General features: G+C 37.4%; 1 protein-coding gene across 4 annotated transcripts in view; it reads left to right on the forward strand.

The window, feature by feature from the left end:
- The window catches only part of Fnbp1l (formin binding protein 1 like), a 98840-nt gene that overhangs the window by 63000 nt on the left and 18589 nt on the right, over positions 1 to 17251 (forward strand). For all 4 annotated transcript variants that reach the window (XM_032897380.1, XM_032897381.1, XM_032897382.1 and 1 more), the window contains exons 3-9: positions 3515 to 3568; positions 4607 to 4754; positions 5528 to 5590; positions 10403 to 10507; positions 13417 to 13545; positions 15215 to 15361; positions 16363 to 16566. In XM_032897380.1, coding sequence (XP_032753271.1) covers positions 3515 to 3568; positions 4607 to 4754; positions 5528 to 5590; positions 10403 to 10507; positions 13417 to 13545; positions 15215 to 15361; positions 16363 to 16566 — 850 coding nt within the window. The remainder of the gene's footprint in view (positions 1 to 3514; positions 3569 to 4606; positions 4755 to 5527; positions 5591 to 10402; positions 10508 to 13416; positions 13546 to 15214; positions 15362 to 16362; positions 16567 to 17251) is intronic.

Genomic DNA, 17251 nt, shown 5'->3' on the forward strand with positions numbered 1-17251 from the left:
TATGTGAGAAAAAAAAGGTCTGAAAACAAGATAAATTCTAGTCACTGAATTTAACGTACCCATTGCAGGTGGGCATTTACTCAAATAGTCATTCCTTTAAAACAAACAAACAACTGTTATAATTAAATAAGCTGCTAAATATAGTCCATATTAGAGAATTTATCTGTTAAAAAACATAAATTGAATGCTTTTTTCGGTATAGTCTCAGTTATATAGCCACCATCTCTGTCTAATATTAGAACCATGTGTATCTGTGTGTGTGTGTGTGTGTGTGTGTGTGTGTGTGTGTGTGTGTGTGTGTGTGTGTGTGTGTGTGTATACAGGGTCTCACTATGAATCTCTGGCTGGCCTGGAACTCACTGTGTATGCCAGGCTGGCCCTGCCAGGCTCCTCTGAGTGCTGAGTCCTAAGGGCTTCCCATCTTATTCTTTGAGTCATCTCTGACTAAATCTTGCAGTAAGCTTGCTGATTTGGCTAGACTGACTGGCTGGCTACCAGCAAGCTTCAGATCTCCACTGCGCGCCTCCATAGCAGTGGAATTGCAGGTGTGCCTTGCTCCACATGCCTCTTTTTACTTGAGTTCTTGAGATGAAATTGTGGTCTTCATGCCTCACAGCAAACACTTCAGGGTTCAGCCATCTCCAGAGCCCTGTAATTTTAGAACATTTTTATCATCACAAAAATAAACTTTGTACCCATCCCTAGTAATTTCCTCTTTTTCCTGGTTTGGGCAACTACTTATCTATTTTTGTTTCTCTGGATTTGCTTATATAATTAACCCCTAGATTTGTCATCTCTTTCTCATATCTTCCCTTTTTGGGTTCCCTTTCAGAATGACTGTAGGTTTTGCATAACTACTAGTTTGATGGTTAGGACTCTTCTGTTGCTCTGATACCTGAAATAAATGATTAGCACTTAATATCTTTGCTGGTATTTAGGTGAACTGTGAAATTAATCTAGGCACTACAGGGAGTTTCGGTTATGTTTCTGGTATTTGACCATAGTTAAGAGTATAAGTGTTCATTAATATGAGTAGGATTTTTCCTATGTTCCTCTTTTTCCTTTCTACCTTGGTGCCAAACATTCTCTGGTTCATTTTTGATGTGCCAGCAACATAGAGCCCACTTAGAGTTCTTCATGAATTTCCTTCTTGCTTCTTGCTCTCTGCTCACTGTATTTAGAATTCCCCCTCAGGGCTTTCCAATTTCCTAATTTCTATTTAGTTCTTTACACAAATTGTCAGAGAATTGGAAATTTTAACCTTTCCTCTTTACAAAAAGCTGTTTTAAGAGCTGTGTAGTCTTTTCACATAATACTGTTTAGAAATATCTATATTTTACCAGTCTAGATCAGTAATATTATTTATTAAAATGTTTGTGCATGAGCTTGTATAGTTGTTTAGAAATTGTGTGTGTGAGTGAGAGTGAGTGAAAATATGGTGATGGTTAGTTTCAATTGTCAACTTGACACAATCTGGAATTCCCTGAGAAGTGAGTCTCAGTGGTTTGATGTGGGGGTTGTCTTATTACATTAGTTGAGGCAAGAAGGCCTGGCCATGGTGGGTGGCATCATCTCCTGAGTTTGGGTCTTGGACTGTATGATAGTAGGGTTGAGATGAGTGCTGTGCTCCGTGATCTCTTTGCTCTTGATTGTGATTGTCTAACTGCTGCAAGTTCCCAGCTTGACAGGACCTGCAGTTGTAAACTGAATAAACCCTTTCTCTCCTAGTAATTTTTCAGGGTGTTTTATCATAGCAACAGAAATAAGACTCATCATTTCTTAAATATTCATATTTTGATTAAAATCACACGTAAGTCCTGGTACTTTCAACCTGTACTTTCCAATGATGACTGGTTTTCTTGATGACAGGCACTGAACTTTCTCCATTTTCCCCTCCATTGGAGGTGGCTTTTCTGTCATTGCACCTTCTCTGTACTCTATCACAGGCCTTGCCGTGCTATACTTCCTAAGTACTGGTATGCAGCCGCCTTATTTCAGGAAGGCATCTCTTTCATTTCCAGCACTCCGGGAGCTGGCATAGCAGCTGATACATAGCACGTAACTATTTGTGGACTCAGTAAGCTGAATTATAAGTGAAATTAATTTGTGCTGAAAATAATTGAATGACTATGTTTAAATCATGATGATAGGCTAGTTTCTTCTTAGTTTTCATGCCATTGTATTCTTAGACTTTTGGGAAATACAATATAAATTAAATACCAGAAAATATCTTAAGAGATTTTTTTGAAAAATATAGGCCTTGTCTTTTTAATTTTTGATTTAGCAGACACAAAATTTCTCTTTAAAAAGTCTGTCAGGGTGGAGAGATGGTTCAGTGGGTAAAGTGCTTGTTATTCAAGTGTGAAAACCTGAGTTTGAATTCCCAGAGCTGATGTTAACTGGACATGGCATCCCATGGTGAACAAAAGCTTGTCTGTCAAACGAGCTGGAAGGAAGGGAGCAACACAGGTGTGCACCTGCACTCACCTACACACGTTTCCAAAAATCTACCATCAGTGGTCCATATATTATAAAGCAAACCCATTATATATAAAGCACTGTGGGCAATGTTTTATCTCAGTAACTTCTCAGAAATCTATGGAGTAGGCACTGTTGACACCATATAGGAATATGAGGAACAGAGAAATTAGTGTAAATTGCTGTGGGTCATATAAACATCATTTAACCAGGATTCAAGCCCATATATCCCAGTCTACCTCCAAAGTCTCTGTGCTGGCATATAGCTTTTTCATATGTATGAAATAAGGTAGTATTCTAATATAAGAATGTTATGGATAGATGGGAATGTACACACATATAGTCAGTCATAAGTTAGAATGTGATTATTTGCCTAAAGAAAGGGAAGCTATAGGACAAGGGGGTGCGGGTGCTGGGTGAACATTTTTTAGCATAGAAGAGGTCCCACACCTTAAAATGGGGACTGAGTCACATGATTTTCATAGAGGAATAGCATGGTAGAGGGTGGAGGCCAGCTGCTTTTTATCCCCTTAGTCAACGTCTGTTTAGATTTTGCCTCAGTTACTATTAAAATATCTGATTTGTCAAGCAAAGAGAGTGATGGTATTTCTTTGAAATGTCTCTTTGTTTCATCACTCAGTTTCATATCCTGAATATTGTTTTCATATTATTCCTTTTAGTTTATACATAATCTAATTGTAATTATAATACCATGAACAGAAATAGTGTTAATATTTTAAGAACAAAATGGGGTTGGGATTTAGCTCAGTGGTAGGCGGCTTGCCTAGGAAGTGCAAGGCCCTGGGTTCGGTCCCCAGCTCGAAAAAAAAAAAAGAAAAAAAAAAAAAAAAAAAAAGAACAAAATGTAAATAGTGATCATGTATTATTATGTTAATGTTTGAAGATGACCATGTTGTTGTTCTTAGTGTTTTATATACAATAGTCTTTTCTTAAATCAGTAATGAAATTGGTCAATTTTAGGCTAAAACCTTTTATTTGAAAAGTATTTATGAAATCAAAACTTTTCTTCCTCTAGAAATTTGGTTAAGAAGTACTGTCCCAAACGCTCATCCAAAGATGAAGAGCCAAGGTAAATCTACCTGTTGTCATTGCACGTCAACAGTGCTCAGGACATCACATGTACACTTCATTACTTTGTAAAATAGACTGTCATAATCTCATTGAGTTTTCTTTAAAGTTTTAATAAAAAAATCACGATATTTATAAAAAAGAAGAAACTACTATTTATCTTTTTTTGAGGACAGATAATTTAATAAATTTAATAGATTTGCTTTTCAGGATAATGAAAAATGATGAAATTTGGGGAATAATTTTTGAATCCTGAATAAAAGATGAGAAATTTCTTTTTGGAGATCTTAATATGCAGGTGGTTGTAAACTGTAGAAATTAAATGGGATTAAATTCAAAGCTTTTTGTATATGTTATTGGTTCTTAGCATTCTTATGGGAGCCAGCCCTGTCTGAGCCCTCAGTTTAAGAATGTTCCTTGGTGTGTTCCAAGTAGATATATACATTTTAACACAGTAATTTTCTTTGTTTCTCTCCTTCCCTTCACACACATTTTTACCCTTATTTTTGCCCCCTTTATCCCTCTTTGGTGCCAACCATAATGGTACATTTCCATTCAGGATGTGGGCAGGCATACAGGCAGCTGTATCCAGAGCTGATAGCAAAGTTCTGTAGCTCCGCTATCAAGATGCACTTGAGTGGTATGATTGGCAGGTTCTGTCCTCGAGAACAAGCACATCATCTCTGCAACAGGTTCAGCTCCAAGCCTAGGAATCCACCCAAGTGATTCCCAAGCTCAGGCCAGTCAGTTGGCAACCTAAAGAGTCCACTATGTCCAAAGAGCCTGCAGGTAGTATTCTTATTGTATTTTGACCCCAAATATCCTGTTATTATAAATTAAAGGCTATGTAAAGATCCTTAAACATGTTCAACTTGAGCTTAATGCAGGTTTTTCCCCATACGTAGTTAATTTAGAACCAGTAGCTGGGATTAGGTTGAGTATATTAAAGCTTACCAACCTTTAGACACCAAAATTATCTCACCAAAAAACTGTAATGGAAGCAAAAGTAAATCTCATTATTTTTAATATGTTTTGCCAGGTTTACTTCATGTATCGCCTTTTTTAACATCCTTAATGAGTTAAACGACTATGCAGGACAGCGAGAGGTAGTAGCAGAAGAAATGGCACACAGAGTATATGGTGAACTAATGAGATATGCCCATGACCTGAAAACGGAAAGAAAAATGGTAATATCTATAATTTTTATCTAATTACAACAGTCTTATGAAATGGTTTCAGAAAATAATTATATTTCTTTTTAGAACTAAAACTGGTTTTAAAACTAGTTTTTATATTACTAAATTTCCTTTAGTTAAAAATTGTAAGATGAGAATATACTGTGAAAAATACTTTCAGGAAAACAGAAAAACTAAGATATGGTTACCACTTTATAATCTGAATTTAAGAGTTTGGCAACATACAGTCCACAGACCAAATACAACCTATCACTTATTTTTGTTTTCTAGATCCTATAACTAACAATACTTGATATATTTAGGTGATTGAAAAAGAATTAAAACGTAAATATTCTGTGACATGTAGAATTTTATAAAACTTGAATTTCAGTGTCCATAAAATTTAGTTTGCATTCATTGAGTGTGATATTTCCTATGGCTACTTTTCATTGTGTAGACTGAACACTGTTTGGCTTGCAAACCTAAAATATGTATTACTTGTTACCTGACTTTTAATAGAAAAGTCCTATGAGGATGATCATTATTTTCTTTAATAGTATGCCTGTTTTAAAGGTTATTTAAAAAGTATTAAAGTAACCTATAAGATGTATTTTAAGTAAGTTTTTTACTCTCTTCCTAAGTCTAAAGATGCATAATTACATATGCATATATATATTTTATCACTTTGAAAATAAAGTTAAGAGCTTTTGAGGCTGTTGGAATTTTCTTAGTATGTAAATGTAATTATTTTTGTTTGTTCATTTGCTGATGGATATAAACTTCAGCATCTTCAAGAAGGACGAAAAGCTCAACAATATCTTGACATGTGTTGGAAACAGATGGATAATGTGAGTAACAGTGTTTTCATGGTTAATCAGAAATGCACAGACTGACTTACCTTAAACCCCACTAAGCTTTACTTCTGAGTCTCATGTTTCTCAGTGTAGTAGGTTTGGCAGCAAGTACATTTCCCACCTGACCCCCCCACCACCACCCCCAGAGGGTGTGTCAGGGTCTTATTCTGTAGGCTGTGTAATAGGTGAGTTATTATTAATCTGCCATTTGTTTTGTTGTATAATAACCAAGAAATATAAATGGAGGGTTGAGCTCATTTCTTCTTCCTTTTTTCCTATGTAAATAGTGGGACAAATTCTCTAGGCTTTGTATTCTGATAAATACTAGAGATATTTATCTAATAAGTGGGGTTTGGAGAATTAGGAAACAGTTATCTTGGGAGACTATTTGCCTGAGAGGAGAGAACTATAAGATTGTGGTTTTTGAATGTTTTTAAGGACTGGATTTCTCCTGACCTCTTTAGCATATGAGTAGAGAAGAGCAAGGATTTCCTTACAGGAAGTGTTTCTTCTAGCTCAGTAGTCAAGTAGTTAGTTACATAAGCTTCTAATTGCAGAAAAAGAACTTACAGAACAGACTTAAAAAACATACTGTCTACTTAAAATTCCCCTAAGGTCCTTTCTGATGTGAATTTTAAAGGTTTTGTTATATATAAACAAGGTGTCCACATAGACACTGTAGTCTTCTTTACTGGATATGCTGGAGAATAAGTTAGACTTTTTAAATGTTCAGATTGCCATGTGCTTGGCTCTTTGCTAACATTTTTACAATAGTTCTATAGTCTTTATTGTGCTGAAGAAAGTTGTGTGTTTGTGTGTATTTAATTTGTCTAGTTGTGGTTGTCAGAGGCTTGGAGACTGAAAATGTCAAGTTCATGCCAGGCCCTCTGGCGTCTCTTCATACTGTGTACATCCTTGAAAGCTCATGCATGTATTTGCTATGTTTTTATGGTTTCCTGTTAAAATGAATATTTAAAACTTAGATTCTATTTCTATTTAAGTGATTTTTAATCACTAGTGCTGATTTAGAGTTCTTAGGTATATTAGTAGTCTGTTTTCATTTTCTTTATAATTGCTTTCACCAAGACTTTAAGGGAGGATTTTTAGTTATTAAAATTTAAATTACTGTCAGTGGCATCCTTAGTATCTGCCATCTAATAAGTATGAGAGAGCGTGTGTCTATTTTCATTTGCACAGAATAACACACTCCTATGCTCAGGGGGTATTCGTTCCTCTAGAAATGGGAGTTGACATAAATCTGTTTACAGTATGTGCCGACTCACCTTTAGAACAATTGGCAGTTATTAGGAAAAGATACAGAGGTTATAAGTAAGACAGAACCATTACAAAGGTCAAGTATTTCAAATAATGTATTTTTTTCAAATCATTAACAATATTATGAAGTAAATTCAACCCTAGTCAGCCCTTTACATGCACTAGTCTCTGTATGTTCGTAAGAAAACATGACATGGCTTTTATTTTTTGTAGAGCCTGGAATCCAGTGAAAGAGATCGATGTAATTTATATTTAATATATAGAAACAAATACAGAATCATATTTCCTAATTCTTTTTCTTTTTAGTCAAAACCAAGTTATAGAAGTCTACTGTGTCTGAACTAACTGAAAGGAGCTATAACAAACTAGGGAATGAGGAACTTGAACCAGTTGAAGGAAGAAGTTGGAAGACGTCACTTCTCCCAGGGTGAACAGTGGCATTTAAAAGGGAGGCAGAAGAGTGGCTGTGAAGGAGATCTGGATGGAGTGGTCAGAACCTAGGGAGATTAATGTTAGATGCTCCATGTAGCAGTCAGGAGGCTCCAGGTGACAGCTTAAAGTTTCCTAGGAATGCAGCTCAGAAGCAGCAGCTCTTGTAGTCAGTGGTGGGGTGAGGTCACTAGGGCCACATGTCCTCTGTGCTTACTTCACCGCAGCGTGCTGGTTCCTCGTCTTCAGCTGTGCTGCACCAGGGTCCAGGAAAAGGGAACATTTCTTTTCTCACTGCTCTTTTTTAATGAAGGACATAAAACTGGCAGAAAACCCCAGCAGACTTCCTCCTAGGTGCCTTTGATGAGCCCGTGGGGAGACTTGGGACAGCAAGCCAGTTATTAACAGCCTCTGTATTGAAAGGCAGGTTCTGCTACGGAGGAATAGGGACTAGATGTCATTTTCTATAGTGCATAATTATACATGGGGAAAGGAAGAGTTTTAATTCTTTTGTACTTGTGATTACTTTGCTGTTCCAAGAAAAGTATGTTTTTTTCCACAAAAAAGAAAAAGAGATACATAATAAAAACAAAAACAAAAACAAAAAAAAAAAACCACTTGTTTGTAACTAGCCTCAATTTGTGTCAAAATTATTAACCCATAGCCACTGGACCACAGTGGATTGTATAAATACAAAATACTCAAGTCTTCTGCTTTCTTTTCTGAGAAGTTCTCAGAACACAGATCATAAAGCATTTTTCCAGACACAGACTTAATAGAGGCTCTCTCTGGGGATTCTTACAAACTTGAATCACAGAATCTGGGAATTACACAGGGTTTTTCCAAGGAAACTACCTGGCTGTTTCACTCCAGAGGGAAAGACCAGGGTTAGCCAGCCCTACCTAGAGTGTATTTAATGGAAGTTTAAAATAAGAACACACAGACAATGATTCCCAGACAGTGAAAGAAAATATCAGATCAGAGACCACAATAATATATATAAGAAAAAACAACTTAGAAGAAACAGCAACTATGAAAGGTAAAAAGCTTAAAAATAAGAATAACCAAAGCTGGGATTAATTTTCTCTGTGGAATAGAGGAGATGCTATATCCATGGAAATAAGGTAGATACTATTAAAATTGAGGGTGTAAATAACAAGAAGAACATCATATAGGGAGAAATGAAAAGTCCATGAGGAAAAGACAAAATTGAAGACACCTTTTAGAAAGTAAATAAGAGGTTTCAAATACAAAACAACATAATAAAATTAGAAAATTTCATTTAGCAGTTTCTTTTCAAAATAATATTCATTTAAAAAATGGCTAAAAGTAAGTCAAGGAAAAACATGCCTTAAATGTAGAGTCCTGCATTTCTGGAGGAAAGATTTGCCAGCATCCAGTGCTGTGAGCCGTCAGCACGTATCCTCATAGGAGCTGCCAAGGTGGCTCAGCACTCGGTCCCAGTGCTGACTGTAACCAGGGGTGGACGGGGATAGCTGACTCCTGCGCATTCACCTCCACCTCAGCAAGTGCACACACGCTTAAGTAATATATAAACACATGCTGTAGCCTCTCCTGAAGCGCTTACGTGTGTGACGTCTCAAAACTCCTAGGAGAGGTTCCAAACACCTAAGAGAGAGAGATTTAGTCTCAGCACCAAAATGATGCCACAAAAAACAAACAAACAAACAAACAAACACGCCTTTGACAATGAATCAGGAATTAGAATAGGATTAGGCATATCTCAGCCTACTTAGATGCAAACCAGACAATAATAGAATAGTACTTTGAAGTTTCTGAAGGAAACTGTTTCTGACTTCATTCTTAACCACTTAAAAGTGGTGGTGAAGAGCTGTCCCAGTGGCATGGGATTCAGAAAGCCTGGACACGGTGGCCTGGGAGGGGAGGGGATGGGATGGGTGGTGACAATAAACACAGTTCTCACCTCAGAAATTAATGCTTTACAGACCTTGAAAGCTACTGCTAAATGTGATCCCGCAGAATGATAGTGAGCCTAATGTATCCCAAGGCATCCTTAGAGTGTAGGGAAGGGAGACCCCAAGGAAACCGCTGTCTACTGAGATAGCTGGTCTGAGTTCAAACTTATACAGGTCAGAAATTTAGGAGAAAATGAAAACAGAGAACAAAATTTGATAGATTTAAATAATTTGGGTTGAATTAACAGTAAGTGTATATTGAAAATCAAACTTGTGTGTACGTGAATATATCATACCTCAGTTGTAAATAGCTTTTAAATTTTTTATTTTTTATGAATGAGTATATTTTTGTGAATTCTATGAATATATGACTTTCTGTGTATGTTTTTATGTGCGTATGTGTGTGCCCAGTGCCCTTGGAGGCCAGAAAGGGGTGTCATTCCCTGGAACTGGAGTTACTGGACCACAAGTCAGTCTTGTAGATACTGCGAACCAACCCAGGTCCTTGACAAGAGCTACAAGCACTCTTAACTGCTGATCCATCATGAATAGCTTTTTAAAAGTAATAGTATTAGAATTAGATAAAACTTGGATGTGGTGACACACGTACCCTAGTACTCTGAGGTTGAGGCAGGAAGATGAAATGTTCAGGACAGGTTGGTTCAACTACACAAGTGGATTCCAGGCCAGCTTGGACCACATAAGAAAACCCTGTTTCTGTTGGTTTAAGGAAAAACTCAACACAAAAACAAGTAGTCTTGTCTCCCTGCTGATAATATTCCTGAGATATCTGACAAAAACAACATAAAACCACTTTGAAGGGATATTTCCATGTTAACTGTGTTGAGCTCCTATAAAAAAGAGCATGGAAGCAACAGCAGAGCCAACCAATGAAGACTCATTTATAACACAGTTCCCTTGTTATGGACAGAGATTTAGATGTTTTCAGTATTGGTCATGTTCCTGTTATTTTTCTTTATTGTCAGTAACTAATAACTGATATTTAAGATAGAAATATTAGAATCAATATAAGTTGGTTATAGTAACTTATATTTAACTTTCCAAATTTGGACACATTTTACATACATTGTTTAGTTCATTTTTATATAATACACACTGGTAACATTTAAGCTACTTCACAAATAAGTTAAAATTTTCTTTACAGAGTAAAAAGAAATTTGAAAGAGAATGTAGAGAGGCCGAGAAAGCACAGCAGAGTTATGAAAGACTGGATAATGATACAAATGCAACCAAGGCAGATGTTGAAAAGGTAAGAAACCTAAACTTGCTTTTAAAAAATATGATTACCGGTGCATATTCATTGCATACAGTCAATAATCCTACTTTGATAACCACATATTGCATGCATGGAAAGAAGGCACACCTTTTGCATCATTATTGTATCTAAATCTAAAATATGCAGATGTTGCCTACTTGGTCTGAGAAGGAAAAACGATAACTTAATGCCTTAGTTGCAGTCATAATGCTCAGGAGAAACTGGCTACTAGGATTCTTTTCTTCCCTATTCCTAAACTGAGTAAAAAGACCAAGAGAGAGCCATAAAGTGTGCAGTTGGGTGTGACCAGTGTACCTCAGCAGCTCTACAGAGCATAGCACCGAACTGTCACCTTGTCACCTATTGCTCAGTGAAAGTCTTGTCACTGACTCTGAGCTGGCTAGCCTGGAGTGTAACCTGCTGCTAGGTCTGATAGTCGAGTTGGTCTTGTAACTGCTGTTCCTTAGTGTCCTTTGTTAATTGATAGAGTGCAGTTAACCCCTCTCCCCCTTCTTTATTATTTCCTTAGATAGGCTGTACTCTCCTTAACATTTTGAGTTACATAAACAAATATCAAATACATTTTAAATAATTGTTTTGAATAATAATTCTGAAACTGGCTGTAATATGTGTGGTCTGATCAGTTCTGATTTTTATTACCTCCCTTGTCTGAGCACTAAGTTCTTGCTAATATGGCCTGAGTGTTTATGGTCTAGTAACCGTGTTGTGTGAACTGACTCCTACTGAGTTCATGATTATCTGGAATCCTTGTCTTTACATGTGTGTTGGTATGAAGATGTGCCTCTCATGACTTAGCCTGTATCTGAAGTTTGTATGGGCACCTTTATCCATTACTAGCTTTGATCCTGCTGTTTAAGTTTTTATATCCTAATTTTGATTATATAATTTCCTTTTCAACATTATGCCATATTAATAATTGAATAACGTGTTACTTGATAGTATTGTGAGTAACATCACTATATTGTACATGGGACACGCCTCAAAGGTTGACATTCTCTTTTAAACACTTCTTTGAGTCATTATCAAATAATGGTTATTCAAATTTATGTCACAGGCAATTTAAAGTTACTTGTTTAGTGGACTCACATTTAACATCTTCAATTTGTCCACAGGGATTAGCTTTGCATATTCACTAAGCATCTTGAAACATAGATATAATATGGCTCCTAGTTAATTTGTCCTAACTTTTTCAGAACTTCAGCATTCATGGTTTAATGTTCAGTTATTTGAAATCTATAATTGTCTGAGCTTGTGCCCTCATTCCTTTATATACCCTGCTGAAACCTCCATCCTAGCCCAGGGAATTCACAGCCAGTAGCTGGGACCTGGACGAGTTCCCCATGACAGTTGAGGAGGACTTGAGGCTAGGACTCAGAATCTTTGTCCCACTTTGTGGTTTATTGGAGAAGGAGAAGAGAGATGAGTGTGAGGAATCATTCCAGGCTGGAACCTCAGGTTTTGCTTGTTTCACTTTTTTCTCTGTAGAAGTACTTTGTGTTTTGGTTCATAGTCTTTAGTTCTTACAGTATTTACTTGCAGGAACTTCTAATGTGCCTTTTATGAAATAAGGTTTGTGACTTATCTATGGTCTTGGCTACCCTGCTTCCATAGTCAGTTTATTTCTGAGTTAACAAGGTGTAGTTATAGACTAGTGTGAGAAGCTAAGTAACTGTATCTGTAAAAGTTAGCATCCTAAGAGTAAGTGAGAGATAGATAGGGCTGGGAATGAGGATCACGCCAGAGCACTTGTCAGCAAGGGTAAAGCCTTTATGTTCAATCCTTAGCAAAAGAAAGGGAAAAAAAAATAGTGGGACTTATTAATACCCAGTGTGCTGTGTAATTTATAGCCCTGATGTGTACATAGCACACAAGGCACTCGCACTTCTTCCCACCCTCCCTCTCTTCCTCTCTTTTTGCTATGTTGTGCCCAGGTTGCGCTGCTACTCTGACCCTCTGGCCTCAGCCTTATGTCTATGTGAGACTGCTGGTTTGCAGTGTTGAATCCGGGGAGCCAATACTTATTTTGTTTATTTCCTATTTTAGATCAGTGTCTTAGTTAGGGTTTTACTGCTGTGACCAAGGCACCTCTTATAAGGACAACATTTAATTGGGGCTGGCTTATAGGTTCAGAGAAGTTTCGTCTATTATCATCAAGGTGAGATCTTGGCAGCATCCAGGCACACATGGGGCTGGAGGAGCTGAGAGTTCTACATCTTCATCCAAAGACAGACAGGAGAAGACTGGCTTCCAGGGAGCTAGGATGAGGATCTTAAAGCCCACGCCCATAATGATACACTTCCTCCAACAAGGTCACACCTCCTAATAGTGCCCTGTGCCAAGTATATTCAAACCAGCACAGTCAGCTAGGGAGTTTGTTTAGCTTATCCTCATTGTATTAGAACTAACAGTCTTACTTATATTCTTGTCAGTGAAGATAATATTCCTTTGACTTATGCAGAACTATTTTAAATAAGTAGCTCTGGTTTTACAGAGATTGAAACACTGTTGAGTATTTCAGTGCTCAAAATATATTTTAATCATTTATATGTATTATGATTTTAGTTTCATAATTCTAATAGGGCAAAGAAATGTTTCACTACTTTTTATAATCAGAAATAATTCTAGTTTCCTTCTGTTTAAAAATGTACTGTTCAAGGTATAACATCATTTATTATTTTCTGTGTGAATATTATAAGTAGACTATCTAGATTATTGAAAAGAAGAGAACTATTATGGGGTGGGGGTTGTTGTCATAGGAGACTGTGTAAGATATGACAGCATTAGCTGTCGGCTGTCTGTTGACAAAGTCTAGATTTGATATAGTTTTCAGAAAAATGAATTACTTTGTTTTTGGCAATCATTTGGACCATTTTTGTCTGTAGGCCAAGCAGCAGCTGAACCTCCGCACGCACATGGCTGACGAGAATAAAAACGAATACGCCGCGCAGCTGCAGAACTTCAACGGGGAGCAGCACAAGCATTTCTACGTGGTGATTCCTCAGATTTACAAGGTGAGGGCACTCCAGTTGACTTCAAAGGAGTTTTGAGACAAGGCTTCACTGTGTCTGTTCCCTGGTTGACCTGAGCTCACAGAAACCTACCCCTGCCCCTGACTGGGATTAGAGACATGTACCACCATGCCTAGCCCAAGAGTTAATTTTAAGTTAGAAAAATTTTTTTAGTTTGGAAATGAGACCTAGGATTTTACATGATGTAAGAAAGCATTTGCACTGTGATACACCTCCAGTCCCCAGCTCACATAGTAAATCTTAGAAATCTGAGTATTTCTAAGTTCACTAGTTAACGAAATTCACCAGTGGTAAATTTTATTCTAATTGTATGTGAAAAGTAGATGTCCTTATTTTTGAACCACAGACTTTTCTATATGTTTATTTTAGTGTTATTGTCTCAGTTTGGGGTTTTATTGCTGTGAAGAGACACCATGACCAAGGTAACTCTTATAAAGGCAAATATTTCATTGGGATTAGCTTACAGATTCAGAGGTCCAGTCCAATATCGTGGTGGGAAGCATGGCAGCCTGAAGGCAGATTTGGTACTGGAGGAGCTAGAAATTCTACATCTGGATCTGAAGGCAGCGAGGAGACTAATTTCCACACTGGGTGGAATTTAAACATATATATGCCTTCAGAGCCTGTGACAGACTTACTCCAATAAGGCCACACCTACTCTAACAAGGCCACACCTACTCTAACAAGGCCACACCTACTCCAACAAGGCCACACCTACTCCAACAAGGCCACACCTACTCCAACAAGGCCACACCTACTCCAACAAGGCCACACCTCCTAATAGTGCAGCTCCCTGTGGCACTACTTAGGGAACAAAAATGCACCTGATAAGTGAATTACCACTCGTGTTTGGGAGCCACTTTGGAGCTTGCTTAGGGCAGTCTAGTCATTTAGTGGTCAAACAAACAAAAAACCAAGGTCTCAAAATAAGTCTCCAGACTTTAGAAAGTAACACCAAAAAGTGATCTGACGTAGAGTTTGACGAGGTGAGGAGAAAGGCCAGTGCTGGCTGAGAACAAGTATGCAAAGATGACTTTTACTGACTGCACCTGTCTCAGCACATTTCCCATAGTGATTTTGGACATGGGGGATTTTACACATGTGCTGCTTTGGTGACGTGACTTACTGTTTGCCTTTTATGCTCTCAGCTCTGAGCTATAAACTGTACTAAGGTCTGGGTACCTGTTTGTGTGCCATCAACTGTGATCCTTCATCAGCTAGGTCTTACTCACGCCCTCTGAACCAGTTTAAGGACTACATCTTAGACTTATGGACAGTTGCTTTGGGGGCAGGGAGGGACAGGCAAGGATTAATGCTAGAGTTTGGTGTTTAAATGGAGTGTTTCCTGAAAGCATAAAACTACCCTGATTCAAAAGAAAAGGGTGAGTGAGGTATGGAGAAGAGACCTGGTTGCCAATTATGTAATTTTAGATGATTTTTAATATCAGTATTAAAAACCTTATATTCTCCTCTTTTTATTATTTAACTAATTAAATAATAGAGTATAAGAATTGTTAAGTCTATATAGCACCATTGAAAGATCTAAAAATAAAAGTTAATACAGAAGAAATATTTTGGGGTTGGTCACTAATTGTTCTCCTTCAGAATAGAAAATTTAATTTCCCTCCTTGTTTGAATTCTGAATTATTAGCAACTACAAGAAATGGATGAACGAAGGACAATTAAACTCAGTGAATGTTACAGAGGGTTTGCAGACTCAGAACGCAAAGTTATCCCCATCATCTCGAAATGTCTAGAAGGAATGATTCTTGCAGCAAAATCAGTTGATGAGAGAAGAGTAAGTACTGTGCAGTCGTCTCCGAATTGGTGCGTGCGTGGGGCTGTGCATCTGAGTCAGTGAAGTGGTTCAGGAAAGGAATAAAGTAACATAAGGAACTCTTGCTTCTCACTGTACTCTGTATGAGAAGTGGTTCAGGAAAGGAGTAATGTGAGGAGCCCTTGCTTCTCACTATACTCTGTATGAGAAGGCCTTGCGTGAGTTAGACTCCTACAAGAGCTTCAACTCTAATTCTTATTCTTTATATAAACTTGCAGCCCTCTCCTTTCCATTATTTTTTTCTAATCCAAGATTATAACCTTTAAACTATGTGTTTAAATTATTATTATTATGCTATTCTAATGAAAATTTAAAGAGGGATGTGATTAGATTGATCTCATGTTGTCACATCGATCTGTGTAGTCAGTCTTGAATGCAAGAGTTGATGCTTGAGCTGATCAAGAAATATAGTGTAGAATAGTGATCATAAGGAGGAGGAAGAGGGGAGGGCATCAGGAGGCAAGGACACAGCCCAGTCTTGTTCTTGAGAACATAGAAACGTCACAGCTTAGCCAAAGGGTAGCATAGTCTTGGATCTGGTTATTTCTCAGTAAATGCTGACTGAGTTACAAAGAAGCATGGGCAAGTAGACTCTGACATTCCAAGTGGAAAACAAGAAAAAGAAGTAATATTGGGAGAGTGTCAGATGTGTGTCATGTACTTTAGTCTTCACAGCAAGTCATTCAGTCAGTGCTAGCAAAGAGCCTATCTGTAACTAACTGAATCCCCAAATTTAACAAAAAGGAAAAGGCCTTTTAGTTTCTTTAGTTGGGAGTTTCAAAGTGTGTCTGTATGTGTGTTGTATTTTTTCACTTGGGATTGATATATTGAATGCTTATTCCAACATTCAGGGAGAAAGGATTTTCTTTAAGCCTTTGGTGATTACTGTAGAACTTTTTCTTTAAACTTTAATTTTTTTTGAAAGGTAATGTACTGTTAACAAAGTTGTTTCTTATGTACAGGACTCTCAAATGGTAGTAGACTCGTTCAAGTCTGGCTTTGAACCCCCAGGAGACTTTCCATTTGAAGATTATAGTCAGCACATTTACAGGACGGTTTCTGATGGGACCATCAGTGCCTCCAAACAGGAGGGTGGCAAGATGGATTCCAAGTCCACAGCAGGGAAGGCCAAGGGCAAACTGTGGCTCTTTGGAAAGAAGCCAAAGGTAAAAAATTATAAAGTCCCGATACACTAATCAAACTCTTCTTAGCAAGTTGAAAAAGACATTGAATGGATAATAATTTGTGACTAAATAGAGGAATAATTTCAGTCAGCTTCAATGATTCAATTGATCTTTCACTAATTAGAAAAGTCTTGTACCTTGAGCACTTAATGTGGAAGAATATTAACTAAATTTTAATATCTGAAGTGTCAGAATTCTAAGGCAGTATTTTACTGTTACTACTTACTGCAGTGGAGAGTCTTAGTTGGGACAAATGATTAAACTCACTGATTAGCAGTGTCAAATTACAATTATCGCTCACACTACTACAACCTTTTATTATCCACATGTGATTTTGATGAGAAGGGCTTAGTGTTCTTGATTGACTTAAGCTTTTAGGAACCTCTAGTTCACTAAGAGAATCTTGCTCTTCTTGTCAAACTCCAGATTTTGACGTACTGTTAATTTTTGGAAGCTAAACAAACAACAGCTGAACACATGAGCAAAGGAAGCAGAGCAGTGCTTTGCCTTTCTTGTCAATTCAGTGATTCTGGTGGACCAGCAAGGAGAGCTGTATTCCTTCTGTCTCATACACTGTCATTTTTAAAGTGCGCTTATTTAATTTAGTACTTAGAACTTGGCATATGAAAGTATATAAAACTGAACTCAAATTATGTAACTGCTGGTA

Source organism: Rattus rattus, chromosome 3 (genome assembly GCF_011064425.1).
Source record: "Rattus rattus isolate New Zealand chromosome 3, Rrattus_CSIRO_v1, whole genome shotgun sequence".
Taxonomy (NCBI): domain Eukaryota; kingdom Metazoa; phylum Chordata; class Mammalia; order Rodentia; family Muridae; genus Rattus; species Rattus rattus.